At 32.3% G+C, this 17,640-nt stretch overlaps 1 protein-coding gene across 6 annotated transcripts; it reads left to right on the top strand.

Annotated features, from left to right (window-relative positions):
- Positions 1–233: 233 nt before the first annotated feature.
- On the top strand, positions 234–17,361 carry LOC137837472 (type IV inositol polyphosphate 5-phosphatase 3-like). 6 transcript variants are annotated; one of them, XM_068646456.1, is made up of 12 exons: positions 234–418; positions 6,314–6,351; positions 6,479–6,641; positions 7,027–7,095; positions 7,399–7,471; positions 7,613–7,717; positions 7,991–8,834; positions 9,425–9,609; positions 10,485–10,593; positions 10,773–10,912; positions 14,014–14,241; positions 17,025–17,361. In XM_068646456.1, exons 2-11 carry the CDS (start codon positions 6,316–6,318, stop codon positions 14,231–14,233), a joined length of 1,944 nt encoding a protein of 647 aa, XP_068502557.1. In that variant the 5' UTR covers positions 234–418; positions 6,314–6,315; the 3' UTR covers positions 14,234–14,241; positions 17,025–17,361. The 6 variants fall into 6 exon arrangements, with proteins under 6 accessions (XP_068502557.1, XP_068502560.1, XP_068502559.1 ...); XM_068646459.1 differs by having other exon boundaries at positions 6,524–6,641; XM_068646458.1 differs by lacking the exon at positions 234–418 and having other exon boundaries at positions 5,747–6,351; positions 6,524–6,641.
- The last annotated feature ends 279 nt before the right edge of the window (positions 17,362–17,640 follow it).

Consider the following 17,640-nt stretch of genomic DNA (forward strand, 5'->3'; position numbering starts at 1 on the left):
TTGTCTTAATCAAAAGTTCTTCCTTGTGAATTACAACACATCCACACACACCGTTTACTTTCTTTATATATTTATTTAGTTGGTAATTTTTGACATTAATCATACCCTATTTGACACATAGCACAGAAAGCCACGTGCCTGGACACGTTGAGGCAGATAAAGAATTAAGATAAAAAATAGAGAAAGATGCCTCCTCTTCCCACTATATATACATGTTGTCATAGTATAATACCAATCAACAATTTCTTCAACACAAAGGTTTAGAAAGAAAGAGCAAGTGTCAATTTCATGCTTAGCTTCAACAATATAAGCACCATATTACATCATCGTTTGAAAGCTTCACTTCACACAGCTGAAGAAATATTTGGATATTAGTATATATTTACACGTTTTTTTTAATATTATTCAACCTTGAGAGGTATGTTTTTCTCCCTCTTTTTGTCTTTCCTTATTTTCATTGTTCATTTAATTGTATGATATTAGGATATATTAGGAGGTAAATTATGTTACGAGGTAATTTTAAGCTTAATTTATCTTGCTTGTTTGTAGTAAGGTAAGGATTATTTTTTACGGTAAATTATTTATTATTCTTATCTTTACATATAGAATCTTCAATCCATCTTAAGTCTAAGGGTATATATAGTTTATATATATCTTAAGTATAAGGGTATATATAGTTCATATTAGATTATATATTTATGATGTTTCAATAATCATCTAATAACGGATATTACTATAATAGTGGATGTTATCATAAATTTACTTGTATTTATTCACATAAATTTTGATCATATTAAAAAAATGAATCTAAATTTTGTTATTATATTAAAAAATAAGTTTAAACTTAAAGATATAAATTAAAGATATATTCAAGTGTTGGTAAGTTGCTATAAATAATAGGGTTAGTACTTAGAAAATAACTAAAATAAGGTTGTTTTGTTTGGATAAATTTCTTAATAATTATAAGGCGAGAGGAAGAAAATACGATTGTTTTAACTTGCTTTCTTAAATGGTTTTTAAATGGAATTTTTTTTAATAGAAATGTATAAATTGATTTTTATTAATAGAGAAATTTGATTTATTTAATGTTAACATATTTTAAAAAATTTAATAAAAAGGAGTAGAAAATATACTCTCTTAAACATTTAATTACATCAATCGAAATTTAAATATTTTTTGTGAAGTTTCCTTTTGTTTAGGGGAAATTGAGAAATACAAAATACTAGAAAAGGGGAATTCCTTAAAAGAAAAAGAAAGAGAGAATGTGTTTTGATCATAATTACAAAAGAAAGAGAGAATCTGTTTTCATCATAATTATTATGGATGAACTAAAACTATAGACGAAAATTATTAAATAAAAATTAATTTAAAAAAGTAATTAATTATTATATTAATTAAACTAAATATTATTTTATAAATTAAAAAAAGTATTAGTATTTAAAATAATTTTATTATTAATAAAAATGTATAAAATAATTTTTAAATTGATATTTAATTAGTTATTCAGATTTTAGTTATTAATTTAGATTTAAAAATTAATTTAAATTTTTTTATTAATTTATAAAAAGTATGATAAATTTTTTAGTTTTAAAATAATATTTAGTTTATTAATAACTAATTATTTTTAAATTTTAAAATTATATTTTATTTTAAAGATTTTTAGTAGTGTTTATCAACACTCTATGTATTTTATTGGAAAAATTCTGATTATGTTGAGGAACTTAGAAATTTATTATTTGAGAGTTTTAGTTTTAAACTTTAATCACTATTCTAAAAAAAATATGTATTGTATGTTGCTGGTTTAAAAGAACTCTTAGTTTTTGTACACCAATATGCTTAAGAAATTAAAATACTTTTTGACACCAAAAAAATAAATTAAAATACATTTAAACCTAATTACGTGAATAAATGGCGTGTGTGTACTACCAATCCTATTTTTTACTTTTAGTTTGGTGGGTAAAAGTACAAAGTAGAAATTAAGTTTTTTCATTGTGAGATGTACTTCTACAATGGTTATTAATGCATTTGTAATGTAACTTTAATAAATAAATAAATTGACCTAAAATTGTAATTAAGATCCAATATAGAATCTTACTAAATTGGTTAAAGAACGATGCTAATTTTTTTTCAAAATCATAAAAAAATAATAACTTTTTTCTTTTAATTCATTATAATATCATGGATATATCACATCACTGGTGGAGCAATTGAAAAAATCAACTTTCCCATCAAGAGTCTTTGTTGGGTATATTATTATTATTATTAAATAATCATTTTTTTTGTCTATATAATATTATATTAATTAGGTACACCATAACAAATAAAATTTTCCTTCACACCAAACGAGGACCATATCTTGAATGGTCCATCGTATGTATCTACATGTTAGATCTTTATCAACTTTAAGGTCCATATCCTAAGAAAGATGTCTTTTATATGTCATACCATATTAACTATGCTATCAAATTAAGAAATGGAAATCTTGGAACAAAATCTCACCCACATGTACATGAAATTTCTGGGTAGACTTTTTCAACACTTTTTGAAATATGTCTTTTGGGAAAAAATATAATGAATTGATTCTTTTTCCAAACTTTTGATGATGAAAAAGAAGATGCCTATGGCAGTTGGGAAATTGGAAAATTCCATGGATGTGACAAACAATTAATGGAAACACACTTAACATTGTTCCCTATTCATTACATTCCAATCAGAAACATTCTGTGAACCATCATCTATATGATCATGCATGCTTCTGAGTTGTTGGCTTGCTACAAACCCTCCATTAAGTGGCCCCATGCTGCATGTGCTGTGAAACTAGAAACACATTATAATGCTCTTCTTTTAAATGGTAGATGGTGGAATTCGTATCATACCCATTAAAAAGGTATTAGAATATGTACTAATGGTGTGTGAATAGATATTTTTGTTTGTTAAATAAGTGATCAGGGTTTCAAAATTAGGGTTCTAACTCCTGTATGGAAAAAAACATCTACCCGGAAACATCTCTTGAGATAGATATTACACATATAAATTCATAATATATATATATAAGTAATATCTTAAATTTTTTTAATATTTAAAATAGTTGATATTACTAATAAATAATTTTTAAATTTATAACAAAATTAATATAAATTTATAAATTATTTATTAATAATAAAAGTTATTTTAAATATTAATAATTTTTTTCTTTAAAATAATATTTAATTTAGGGTTTAAAAATGACATAAATGTCTATCGGTTAGATAGTAATAATATTTTACTTTAGAAATTAAAATGAATATTCTGGCCCTCTTTCATCATCTATTATGAGGTGATTATATTTTTTTTATTTGTTGGTAGAGGGATATTATTATTAAACTGAAAAATATATATAATAAAAAGAAGAAGAAAGAAAGATCATATGCTGAAGCAATATGCAAACATGAATGGTGAAATGGTTTTTATAGTTGAATTTTAATTTATATGATAGCATAATAAAGTTAAATTTGATCATATATATCCATGTAATTTTAGAGCCATTTAATTTTAATTATAGGTAGCTTATTTAGGAGTATTAAAACATTATGAATAGTAAATGAAGTATAGATAAGGATTTAATTGCATATTTATACAAAATAGTCACCCTAATAAATTAATAATCAAATGTTGCTTTTCACCCAATTAAATTTTAATTCAAATAGATTACTTTTTTCAACCATTATTCTTTAATGATTAGTGTGTTTTATTTTTATTTCTTTACAAATGATCTGAATCAAAACTCAAATGCATAATAATCGTGCCCCATATATGTTTTGAATTTACATAATATTACCAACACATTTTTTAAATTAAATCTCTGTTTTTGTATATACGTGTTTTATTTCATTCATGCGCAGTTTTGTTATTTTTTTTCACATATTCTAACTATCTATGCCAAAAGGCATAGAGAGCTTTCATTTCATGATTTATGAGCCTATGAAACTAAATTTGTTTAGCTTTGTTAAACAAAATTGCTTTTGTGGCAATGATTGTGAAGAACAAACATTCACATAATCACATGCATGCATCTCTGTTGGTGGTTTAATTCAGTGCCACCTTTTGAGATTTAATCATGCATAGATTGAATATATCATATGTTTTGTCGGCAATTATATGATATTTGTCAAAAATATTAGATATGAAGAACTAATGAATGAGATACTAAAGACAGATTTAATCATGATGATAATAAATTTCATCAAACTTTTCATGTTATATTTTAATGATCAAATATTTTTTTAATTGCAAATATCATTATTGTGTTATGGGCTAGTTGAGAAAAAATTGGATTGTAAAATGATGATCCTAATATCATAAAGTCATATATTTTGATCAATCTAAAATGTAAAAGTTTGCCAATATTGCAACTTGATTAATAAATTAACCTTAAAAATTGTTTATTCAAATTTAAAAATAAATTATTTAATTATTCAACTAGAATATCCATACACCCACTATATAGTTTCATTCATTAATAAATCATTATAATAAGTTTTTAATTTATACTATAAAGATTAGTTTTGATGATTTATTACCAATGCGAAATTGTTATCATTTAAATGTATAATCATTGTAGCTAACAATTTTGTTAAATATTTTTATATAAATTTGCAATAAACATTTTTAGTCTACATGTCACTATAAAATGAAAATAAAATGGAATAAAAATAAAAGAGAAATAATTATCAGTTAATGTAAAATGGAAAAGAAATATTTAATATAATAAAAAAATAATGATTTTATACCACTTCTCCTTTGCATACTTGTGTCTAACCAATTAGATTCTAAAAGCAATTTAGTAATGCATTGTTTGTTCTTTCTTCTCCCTTGAGCCTATTCATTATATTACTAATTTGCCTTTTGTTGAAGCTGATTTTGTGCTTATTACTTTTGAAAAGATGATAGTTTTATATATATACTTTAAAATGGGAACCAATAGTAGTGAGCCTAGGTGCTACTTGCACACATAGTGTAATTCTCACATTTTTTTTAATGTAATTGTTTTGTTTTAGTACTAGAATGATGCTGAAAGTATGGGTTTAACACTGTCCAGATCCCCATTATTTGTTTTGTTCTTATATTGTAATAACCTTTGTTAATGTTAGTGGTGTTTTGATGCATCTATGCAAACACAGAACTTAATTAGAACTCGTAAAAAGGACAAATATTAGAGACTATATTTTAGCAGAGTTTAAAACAATACTAATTTGTTGCTTCTCTTCTACACACACACGTCACTTATATGTCATCACAAAATGTAAATAAATGAAAAATAAACATATAATGAATAAATAAAGTTAAGCTTTGAGGGTGCCTTTTTCTTCCCTCTATTTGGATTAAAAAAAACATATTGGTTGAGAGTGTTTACCACCACAAGTTTACTAATTTAGAAATAACCTATTTTCAATCCTTATAATGGACTAAAAATATTACAAAATAGCCATAAAAAAATAACTATTTTCAAATAAAAAAGCTACAAATTATTTTTAAATTTGAGGAAAACAAGATATTTAAATTTACTATTCTTATATACATTTTTTTCCTCTGACTCAATTTTGTATCTAAACATTATTTCCTAGAAATACTATGGTGGTTTATGTTAGACTTTTCGATTGCTACAAGTGCAAATATAAAAATGATAGGTAAAAAAATAATCTTTGAATGTAATTGCATAACAGGTTAAATAAAGTGATTAATGTGCTGATGTGCTGAACTTGGATCCAATCATTTTGAACATTAGTTGTTTACACTTTACTTTCTTTCTCTCTATTCTGATTAATTTAGGACTAAGTATTGAGACATGACACTGATGTAAAATGAATAAATAAACATAACAGTATAAAAAGATAAAAGAATTTTGTTGTTGTAGAAGTATAATGTCCAATGATGAATATTGATTAATGTAACCGTCCATGGTGACTTCGGATTATTATGGACCAGTAGTTGCCGTCTTATAAAACCATGTCAAATGTTGTTGATTCCCATGTTTTTGCTAAAAATTATTTTTAAACTCCATAGCCCTTTTGTTTATTTATTTGATGGAAGTTGTAAATTGTAATCTTTCTCCTACAAACCCCGAAAAATTCTCTGATTAACCCAACTAAATTGTAGAGTCAAGGCCCCATAATCTTTCAGCAAAAAAGGAGCACTTTTTTTTCAGCTCCAACTGCATTTCCTTTGTTACATAACTGTGTATGATGTGTATAGGCACAACTCAACAATCTTCTCTCTTACCCATCTTCATTTTTCTTATTCTGGTTAATTATATTCCGGTACCCATTTTCAACAGTGATGAAGCATCATCATAGGTCACCACACCACCAACAGGTACGGTTTTTCCCCCCTTTCTCTCGCTCTCTCCCTTGTGATGATTTCTTTGTTTTGTGTGTGTGGTGGTTGTGGTTGTTGGTGTTGTTGGGTTTTCTTGATTTTGGGAAACTGAGGCAAATTGCAGAGGACTTGGGCTGAAATATGTTGTTTCGGTTGGTCCTGCATACAGCTCTTCTGGGCAAAGGTAGTCATGCGTAAGTGGCTTAACATGGGGAGTTATGAGTCTGATTACAGTGCTGACCCTGATGACGATGAAGATGATTCTGAAAGTGGTTCAGACAACGAAGGTGAGTTTCTGAAACATTGATTTTGTTGCCATTTTGAGTGTGTGTGTTTTTCTGGATGTTGGGGTGGTGGTTATTGTGGATTTTGTTGATTTAATTAGAATCAAGAAAGTTGAACATTGCGATCAATGGGGTTGGTGTGTTCATTGTCGAATAATCTAGAAAAATGTCTGAATTGAGGTTTTTTTCTGGGTGTTGTTGGCAGTGTTTGATGATTTTATTGTCTTTTGATCGTTGAAGTCTCACTTTGAGTTTGGTGTGTCATGTAGAGTGGGGAAGAAGTCTGAATTTTGTGTTGTTTCAGAGTGTTAGCGGTCGTGTTTGATGATCTCTCTCTCTCTGTCTTTTGGCTGTTGAAGTCTCACTTTGAGTTTGGTGTATTATGTAGAGTGGGGAAGACAGTCGCGGTTTGCAGACAACAGAGGTGATGAAGATGAAACTCCTGCTGAATCTACAGGTGATTTTGTGTGTGTACAAGAAGCTCTTATATATCCTTTGTGAATTGCAAATATTTTTTTTTCCAACACTCTTTTGGCTGATAAAATTATCCTTGTTGTGAAGACTTTCTTCCTCCTTTTGCTAAAGCTACGTTTCACTAAAAATTTGTAGCATGCCATAGTAATCAGTAGCTCCTTCAACATCCAGTTGTAATTTCTAATTTTAGTAGTTTCTGATTTTTCACCTCTTCCGTGAATGTTCAGTATATTGCATTTCTTTATTGCCCATTGCATTAGTCTAATTTTTTTCTATTATATTGCAGAATTTCTTCCAAAGTTAAGGAGGCAAAAGTCATCAACTTTTAGATCTCAGTATATAAACAAAAAGGAGTTGAAGTGAGAAACTATTCTCATGTTTATTTGGCAAGCAAAAATGCACAATAGGTGCAATTGTTTGAAAGTGTAAAAAACACAATTTATTTGGTGTTATTGGTGAAGCCACTTATATCTGAATTCTGGTGTATATTTACATCCTAGGATATGTGTTGGAACATGGAATGTTGGAGGAAAACTTCCACCTGATGACCTTGATATTGATGATTGGCTTGGTGTCAATGAACCAGCTGACATCTATGTACTTGGGTAAGTTCTTCACCGATTGTTACTGAAAATACTTCTTGAAGTACATAATGATGGGTGTCACGTCAAATACTGTTACTTATTCCGTGTTAAGCTGGTCTGGGTATATTTTCTAAGGAATTTTTGGTGAGTCTTAAACATAAGTTTCTCTTTTCTCCAATTCCAATATTGTGTGTACTCCTGAGTATATCTTATGCCATTTTGTAATAACTTTTAGAATACTTTCTACTTAATTGCTTCTATTTGTTTTTCTAAAATAAATCTTCACACTTGCAGTCTTCAAGAGATTGTACCCTTAAACCCTGGTAATGTTTTTGGTGCTGAAGATACTCGTCCTGTTACAAAATGGGAGAATATTATTCGAGAAACACTGAATAGAGTTCGACCTGAAATACCAAAGATAAAGTCCTTTAGTGACCCTCCCTCTCCATCAAAGTTTAAGCCATCAGATGATGTTCCTGATATAGAAGAAGAAATATTACTTGAAAGTGATAGTGACATTGGTGAGGAAGTGCATCCTTTGGATGAAGACAACAATTTTTATGATGAAGGTGCCGATGGAACAATCATGGGTGAAAGTGAGAGTACAAATTTATTAGCTTCTGCTGCTACTGATATTGTAAACTCCAGTTTGCCAGTTAAAACTGATTTACAGAGACAGTTTTCTTTTCCAAAGATGTTTGATAGGCATCAGGGTTTGTCGGAAAACATGGACACATCATTTTCCCAACAGGCCACTAAACTAAGCCGAATGCTTAGTGGGTCTGAAAGGATTGGTTTGAGCTGGCCAGAGCCTCCACTGCATCTGCTATCTCAGAGAGTTTTGGATAGACCAACTTCTTTTAAATCATTGAAATCCTTTAAATCATCTAAGTCGTTCAAAACATATAACTCTTTCAAGTCAATTATGGATGAAATTCCAGGGACAGTATTGTTTCCTGAAATTGACCTTGAAGCTTTGATAAAGCGAAAAAGAAGATCTTCATATGTAAGGATTGTTAGCAAGCAAATGGTTGGGATATTCATCACTGTATGGGTTCGTCGGAGCTTGCGTAAACATATTCAAAATTTAAAGGTTTCAACTGTTGGTGTTGGTCTTATGGGCTACATTGGTAACAAGGTCTATACCCTTTCTTCAATATTTTTTGTCCACCGCTTGAAATTGGATATTTTTTAGTCCTTATAGTTTCATATTATCATATGATAATTCGGCTTTATTTTTCGCTTTTCGTGTATTATACATTTTCTTGTATTATCCTAATGATATTAAGTTCTTATATTTGCTTGCTATCTATCAAGGACTGAAATACTCTATTCTGTTTCATAGTTCCACATAAGATCAAACTTTGTGCATGTTATTTTATCCTGTTCCTTCTCCCTTTCTGTCCTTTTGCTTGCTGATCGTGTTATCATGTTTCTGTTTCTCTTATTCTGTATGATTTTTATCTCACAAGTTATTACAAATCTGGCCCATCTTCGTGTCTTTTTTAGTCATGATATACACAAAGTCAATCTCCTATTTATCTTTGAATTAATCAATATGTTGATTAAAGTTCTAGAAAAGGAGGAAATAGCCCCTTCAAAACCTCTATAGCTTCATAACTTTGAACAATATTATGCAGTGATTGTTCTATTGGTGATATTTAATGTTATGTAGAGTGACCATCTGATTAATTTGCATCAGATTATAATTTTTTTCCAATTTTCCAGGGATCAATATCTATCAGTATGTCCATACATCAGACGCTTTTTTGTTTCATATGTACCCACCTTACATCAGGTGAAAAAGAAGGAGATGAACTTAAAAGGAATGCTGATGTTCATGAAATACTTCGTAGGACCCAATTCCACTCACTTTCTTATATAGGGCTTCCCAAAAGAATCCTTGCTCATGAGTGAGTGCAATCTTTGACAAAACTAATTGTTATTTACTTTGTTGTTAGAGCTGTTGTACATTTTTCCACCTTGTATGTTTTACTTGTGCAAGGAAAATATTAACGAATCATCTGGTTGTGGTCTGTCGTATCAAAATAATGGGTGCATTAACTTCATCTAGGCTTCCTGTACATATAACCTATATTTATAATATAATTGATAGTTTGAACATGAACAAATCTGCTAAATTATGCACTTGAACACATACAGACCTTTCACACTTCCGCCACCCACATGTATTCTGTACTATGTATATTTTGGTTTGTATTTCAAATGTATAGGTTATAAATATCAGGAAGGAAAGATGTGTATAAAGAAATGAAGAAGAAAATTATAAGAGTTATCTTACAGCTAGAGGGCATTTGCGATTTTGTCTAATTTTACACATGTGGGACTAATTAGTTGACTTCTTCTTTGGTTAAATTTTTCAATTTGGAACCCCAAACCATGGTTTGAGATTTTCCTACTGGAAAACTGGACACACTAAGTTGCAGTCAAGCATTTTGTGTGTTTAACATGTCTGGAAAGAATTGAAAGCCCTTTTGTAAAGGTTGTTTAACCATGATAAGGCCTTGAGTATTATGGGGTTCCCATGTTCCATATTGAGTAGTATGAGATGCATGATGGAGTACTTAAGTGACTGCGTTGTCCCCCCTTGACAACTAGCTTTTAATGGAGGGTTCTCCATGTTTGGGTGCTTATTATTATTAGACCACTCATGTTCTATTCACTTGGTTAAAGCATTTTTAGCTTCTGTTTCTGTTAAGTCACGGTAGTAATTTTTTCTTTAAATGTTGTGGTTTATAATTGCTTAATAAATTCAATTTATCTGCAGAAGGATAATTTGGTTGGGTGATCTGAATTATCGTATCAACTTATCAAATGTGGAAACAAAAGCTCTTATTTCGAAAAAGCAGTGGTCAAAATTGGTAGAGAAAGACCAGGTATTATAGCAACTCCTACATTTTGTATTTTGTGGGCAAGAACATTTTTTGGAGTCCAATTAATTAAGGTCAAATGTCATGATCTCCAACCTGATTGGGTTTAAGCCAACTTAAAGAGGGTTTCTTTTGTCAAATTATCTAACTGTTTAATAAAGTAAATTGATATCATATTATCACAGCTCATGCGAGAACTCAAGAACGGTGTGTTTGGAGGATGGTCAGAAGGCATATTAAACTTTCCACCAACTTACAAGTATGAGGTTAATTCAGATAAATACTATGGAGAGGATCCCAAGGTTGGAAAGCGCTCACCGGCATGGTATGCATTTATTGAGATTCAGCTTCCATGTTTGCTAATCTTGTGGCTTTACAATTATTTATCTATTAAAAAAACCATTGTTTTCAAATTTCTTAGGAATATATAATAATAGTAGTAATAATAATCATTTTGTGTCATGTTTATTCTTGATTGTACCATATCTGCTTTGCAAATGCACATAAAAATAAAAAAAATGAGGTGTTTTAGATCAGTTATGTGGTGTAAGAAACAAGTCAAATGACTCGAGTTTTCCTTGTAAGAGACAGGACCTCAAACTTGTCAACTCCCAAGGTTCTTTGATCAATTTTTTTTACACTAATTTTTTTTTACCTTTTTAGTACTTATTCGCATCAATCAAACAGCATTCAAAGCGGTTATGTTGAGCATTAACTACCAAACAATAAAGAGAACAAAGTTTTTGTTGTGACTCAGCTACTTGTACTGTTTTGTTCTACATGTGTTGTCCCTTAATATTCGTCAAAGACACCCTAAGATTCATTTTATTCTTAAGATGCAATAGTGATATTATAAGATCTTTCTTAGATATTCTAACACTTTGTAACATAATTGTTTCTCAAGTGTTCCCTACCATAATTTTGATCTTTTGTTCCATGAATGCTTTCGTTCCCATTCTTTTCTTTTTTCTTTTCCCTATAATTGGAAGGATCATTTGGACTGGATTATTAGTTGTGTACGAGACCTCTGAAATTTATACAAGGGAATTTATGCCAAATATCTAGTGAGTTCAGAATATAGAATTCTGAATGGTGTCTCATTGGAAGTACTTCTGAACTTAATTGATGTAGGAGATCCTCACGGTATAGATGAGTGTTTTGTGTAAGTACCTAGCATCACCATAGCAATGTTTTAAAATAATGATAATTGTTCATGCTTGGGCCGGGAAGGTGTCGTTCTCCTGTTGTGGTCTCGGTCTTTGGTTGGGAATATTGGACAGGTACCTGCAAAAGGTCCTCAAGTTAGTTTTTCGGTATTGGGTGGTTTTATGTAATTAATGCTCAATAAATACGTACCTTGTCATAGTGTGGGTCAACCTAGTTATAGGGTCAATAAATGCGTACCTTGTCATGGTGTGGGTCAACCTATACAGGGACGAATTGGGCCTTCTTGTTCCTGGGCACAGTTTTTCCCGGTTAATCCTCTGACAACTTGCAAAATTTTGCCTCTAATCCTCCTCTTTATCCTATGTTTAATTGAGGTTTAACTGTGGCCGAGGGGGGTCTCAGCCTAGGATGGTACAATAATGATCCCTCTAGTTCTATCCATTTTTTATGCAGTGAAAATATTCTAGCTTGATCATTACACATATGGCCTTATACTTATGTATCAGGCACCAAATGATTAGAGATTTTTGTTATTTGATCGTTGCCAAGGTTGTTTTTTGGAAGAGTGTATTGTTAGGTTACACATAGAGGAGGAGTTAGTTAGAATTAGAATAGTCATTAGTTAGTTATTTGTTTTGCTAGTTAGATATAAATAAGAAAGAAGGAGAGGGGGAGGGGAGTGTGTAATATTTTTGTAGATTGAGCTTTAGCTCTTTGTGAGGGGGAAACCCTTGAAGGAGAGAGTGCTCTCCTGTTTCTTGTTCTTTTCTTTCTATTCAATAAAAACCTTTCTTTTCTTCTCTTTATAATTCTTGGTTCCTAACAAATTGGTCTGACCTGCCGGATCTGAAAAACTGAAAGGGAGGAAGACAAGATGGAACAAATAATGGCGGCAGTAGAGAAGTTCATCAGCGAACAGGGAAGATGGAATTCGGAAATGAGAGCGGAAATTGTGGGGTTGAAGGAAAGCATGCTGGACTTGAAAGAAATGATGCGGGACATCAAGAAAGGGGACATAATGTCTGAGGGGGAGAGAAATATGTTAGAACAGACACCAATCTTCTGGACTTGAAAGAAATTAAAGAATTGCTGTGGGACATCAAGAAAAGGGACAGAATGTCAGAGGGAGGAGAGAAATTTGTTAATGATGAAGAGAAGAAGACCCAAGATGTGGGAGAATGTTCAGATATGAAGAATCACACCCTCTGCAGCGAAGAAAAAACCAACAATGAAGTGAGATTTGCAAGAGAAACTGAAATGATAAGGGCAAAAGGGGATGCTTCAATAAAGAAAGTGAAGATTATGTGTTGTAATGATCTTTTTCTTGATAGGCCAATTATAGAGCTAACTAGTAAGAAAGTTGAAGGTGGAGATGCCGCATCTTCCCAAATTCAGATTTACTTCATATGCATAAGAAATCATTGTGGGATCAAGATTTGATAATGAAGGTGGCTAGAACATCAATGACATCAGAATCTTGGAATTTCAGGAATTTCAACTTACTGGGTGCAGAGACTTTTATACAAAACCCCCTCTCATTCCCACCACCACCTAAGCTTCCAGACCTGAATTTGCATGCAGTAGCCAATGGGTTCTCTCCCTATGATAGACAATATCACAATACTTTCAGGAAGCGTAGAGATTGTGGTGTTGAAGATGAGCCACGGAGACAAGGTTCCACTGTTTCAACCTTGAGGACAAGGTTGTTTTTTTGGAAGAGTGTACTGTTAGGTTACACATAGAGGAGGAGTTAGTTAGAATTAGAATAGTCATTAGTTAGTTATTTGTTTTGCTAGTTAGATATAAATAAGAAGGAGAGGGGAAGGGGGAGTGTGTAATATTTTTGTAGATTGAGCTTTAGCTCTTTGTGAAGGGAAACCCTTGAAGAAGGGAGTGATCTCCTATTTCTTGTTCTTTTCTTTCTATTCAATAAAAACCTTTCTTTTCTTCTCTTTATAATTCTTGGTTCCTAACAGAATGGTTGTTTACTTTGTTTGACTTGCAATTCTATTCAGTTTTTAGTTTCAGCATGAACTACTATTTTACTATAATTGTGCCAATCACAAGTTTAAACAAATATCTGCACAGCGACTTGGATTATGCATGGGTCTTACTAAATCTCATATACTATTTATGATGTGGGGTCAAATGTTTTGACTTCATTATGTCCTTACACCTAATTTCATTGTTTATGAACAAGTCGTATCTGATACACGTCTTTCCAATGATGAATTTTGCTTCTTTGTAATCACCTTTCAGGTGTGATCGTATTCTTTCATATGGCAAAGGGATGAAGTTGTTGACTTACAGAAGGGCAGAGCTCAAACTGTCCGATCACAGACCTGTGACAGCCACATATATGGTTGAGGTTGAGGCATTCTCTCCTAGGAAACTACAGCGAGCTCTAACTTTTACTGATGCAGAGATACAAAATGAACAAGTCATAACAAATTTGAGTAATTGGAACTTAGCTGCTTAACTGGACAGGTGAATTGCTTTTTGTGTCATGAATTTTCAAATGAATAATTTGCATCGAATTCAACCCCCTCACTCTTGATGAGAATCATAACCCTTGCAAAAATAACTTCAGTTAGGTATAGTGAACTAAGTTGAGAATCATAACCCTTGTAAAAATCAACTTTAGTTAGACTATACCTTGGGCAATGTAACATGGATCTAAAGTGCAGATATAGTATCTTAAAGACTAGCGTTGTTCCCAAACCAAATAATTCTACCAGTCTAAGAATCCTATTTTGAAACGGGTTTATCATTCACTCTGCAGAAAAACAAATTGAAACAAAGCAAAGAAAAAGATGCCCTTCTCACTCTTCCTTTCTTTTTATAATTGTTGGAAAGTTCTACATCAGTTGTTTCAATTCTCAGGATGTTGTTTATATCTTTATTGAGTAACTTCACTTCATGCCAATTGATTTTGAGATGAAATCTGAAAATAATGGTTAACTCTTGTTTGTGGAAGCATGCATGACCATTCTTTGAGCCATGTGCCCATATATGGTAGGGGTTTGTAGAGTATGTATAGTCGTAGTACATTACCAATCATAAGTGTTGGAGATCCCACATCCAATAGAGATTGAGACAATTCATTAGTGGGTGCATCACCTCATAAGCCGGTTTTACGAGGTTGAGTTAGGCTTAAAGTTCACTTTTTAATATGGTATCAGAGCCATTTTCGAGTCTATCATAGCGAGTTTTTGTTGGGTTTATCAGGCTACCCATTATCGGACCACTCATCATATGTTATCCCACGCACGAGCTGTCACTCTCGACGTGAGGAGTGTGTTGGAGATCTCACATCCACTAGAGATTGAGACAATTCATTATATATAAGTGGGTGCAAACCTCACCTCATAAGTCGGTTTTATGAGGTTGAGTTAGGCTTAAAGTCCACTTCTTAATAATAAGCATGATGTTTCTTTACTGTTGCAGAATGCTAACATCCTTGCACAGCCATGTGTAAATTATGCATGACTGTACATCTTTCCCAAAGTGGGTTACTGGTTTGAGCATGGCCGTACATAATAATGCATAACTGGTCTTGGAAGTAGAAACCCATGTTTTTCTTGTTGCTTTTTCTCTTTTGAGCTCATGTTCATCCAGCAGAACAACAATGACAATAATTAGGTGGATTTTACCACTTAAGATGTTAGAAAGTGTCTAAACAATTCATTAATATTTGATCCTGTCGCCAACTCAAGCGTGGAGGAATTGCTTTGTCGCTTCCTTACCCCGCCTATGCAACTGTGCTATTCGCAAGAATGCTCTTAGAACCTTCTCCGGGAACTTCAAACGCAACCTGCAAAACACACAGACGGCGCCTCTAGCGGCCGTTTGCACTCCGACGCTCAAGTTAGGTCACAGAACCACCAACAAAAAATGTCCCTGAATCTCTCTCTGATTCTCTTTTTTCTCTCTCTCTGTGTCTGTGCCTAACAGAATTCTGTTACGCTATCCTCTGCGTGTGTCAAAATTCTGTTACGCTATTGTGCGAAAACGTACCAAAATGAGTAAAAACGTGGGTGTGTACCTTTCACGACGCGGAGTGCACTTTTATCTTGGCCGCGCCTCTCTCAGATGGTGACACGTGGAGGCATGCAACTCACATCTAACCGTACACGTGCCACTACCTGAAGGGCTCTAGCGCATCTCTTTGTGCGCCTAAGTTATTCCCTTGCGGAGTAACTTAGCGCGTTTCTTCCATCTGGGTGAATCGCACACTCCCAGGAGAACGCCAGGTGTGGCTGGACTAGGCACACTCACCAAGCATTGCTCTCTGCATAAACGATTTCCCCTTCACGATGTCATTAACGTAATGGGTTAAGAGAGTCACCAGTCACTGACCGGTTTACTAACTCCCTCAGGCCACTCTCGTGCACGATTCTACCGGCGAGCAGCTCCTCTTTCTCTGAGATATGATCATGCGAGGTCCATGCGTAACGCTCTCGCTGGGAATCTCAGTCCCAGTTTAACTGCGTGTAACACAAAACCCCGATGACCATGCACCCGATGACTGATCGGTGCTCTATTGCTTCTTGCGTTCTCCCCCCAGGTGTTTATCTTGGAACTGATCTGTCGGTGGTCACTCGGTTACTGACCACCGATCACCGTTCTGGGTGATCTCCTCCCTGATTTCTCTGCCACCTGATCCACGTGTCACCCTGCGAGTGGTCCACGTGGTTATCTGCTGCTGACGTCATCGACTACCGATGACCGACCGGATCAATATTCATCAAGAAAAATGAGATAAATGAAGCCTATAATTACTCTTGGCTACCAATTTCTCAAAGTCTTGTCATTTAACATTTTTTTTGTTCCCTGGATTCATTTGTTTATTGCACTTTAATATTGGTTGGAGTACAATCCTAAAAAAATTTACTAATTAAACCTGGTGTAAGCTTGGTTATAAAATTACTAGAAATTGAGTTCCAATCATTCAAAGGCTTTGATTTTGTTTCCTCCTGTCAACATATTTCTGCAACAGGTCTATGAACAATGTTAATTAACAAGGACAATCTTAAACAAAACATTACATGGGTCCAAGAATCATTCCAAAATTTTCAAAAGGGTCCACAAATTTTGTCAATACCTCATTTCATATATATTTTGACTACTATGACTTTTATAACCAACTCAGTTTCTATATTGGGATTGCATCAGCTATTACTTGTCTTGATCTCAATATTATTCTTGAACTTCTCTGAAAACATGCTCGTGATATAGATGTAAAAATCCTGTTCTTCCTTCTGTTGCAGGGATATTTCACGAGTTGTAAAGGAGAATAACTTGCAGAATTTCAGGGAGAATCTGTTATAGCTGCTGCAACTTCTAACTCTCACATTGCCACTACTAGATATTAGATTCATTCATTTTTTGTTTCTTTTCAATCTTTTTTTATGGAAATGTTTGTAAATTTATTTTATCTTTTAGGAATCTTACCAATAAAATTTAGAGCTAGTCGTTTGATTAAGAATATCCTGTATATGTACATTATGTGTTTGAGGTGTGCATTGTATGTATATGATCTCTAAGTGGAAGAGGAAATGTTCATATATCTATACTTATATATAAAAGGAATTTATCATTATAACAGCTTTTTGGTGCACACAAATTTTGTCTGATTTTATTGTTATTTAATATATCTTATTTTATTAGTATAATGGAGTATTTTTTCATTTTATATGAATGACTTAAAAAATAAAAATTATTTTTAATTTAATAATTAATGTACAGTTTTTATATGTAAACTGACTCTCCTACTCTTTACTTAATTCCTTATTTTAAGGTTAACTTTCATTTTCAATCACTCTCTTCACTCTAAAATCATTATTCTTTTCTATCTACCATAAGTCAATCCTAACTTTAACGTGA

Source organism: Phaseolus vulgaris, chromosome 4 (assembly GCF_000499845.2).
Source record: "Phaseolus vulgaris cultivar G19833 chromosome 4, P. vulgaris v2.0, whole genome shotgun sequence".
Lineage (NCBI taxonomy): Eukaryota > Viridiplantae > Streptophyta > Magnoliopsida > Fabales > Fabaceae > Phaseolus > Phaseolus vulgaris.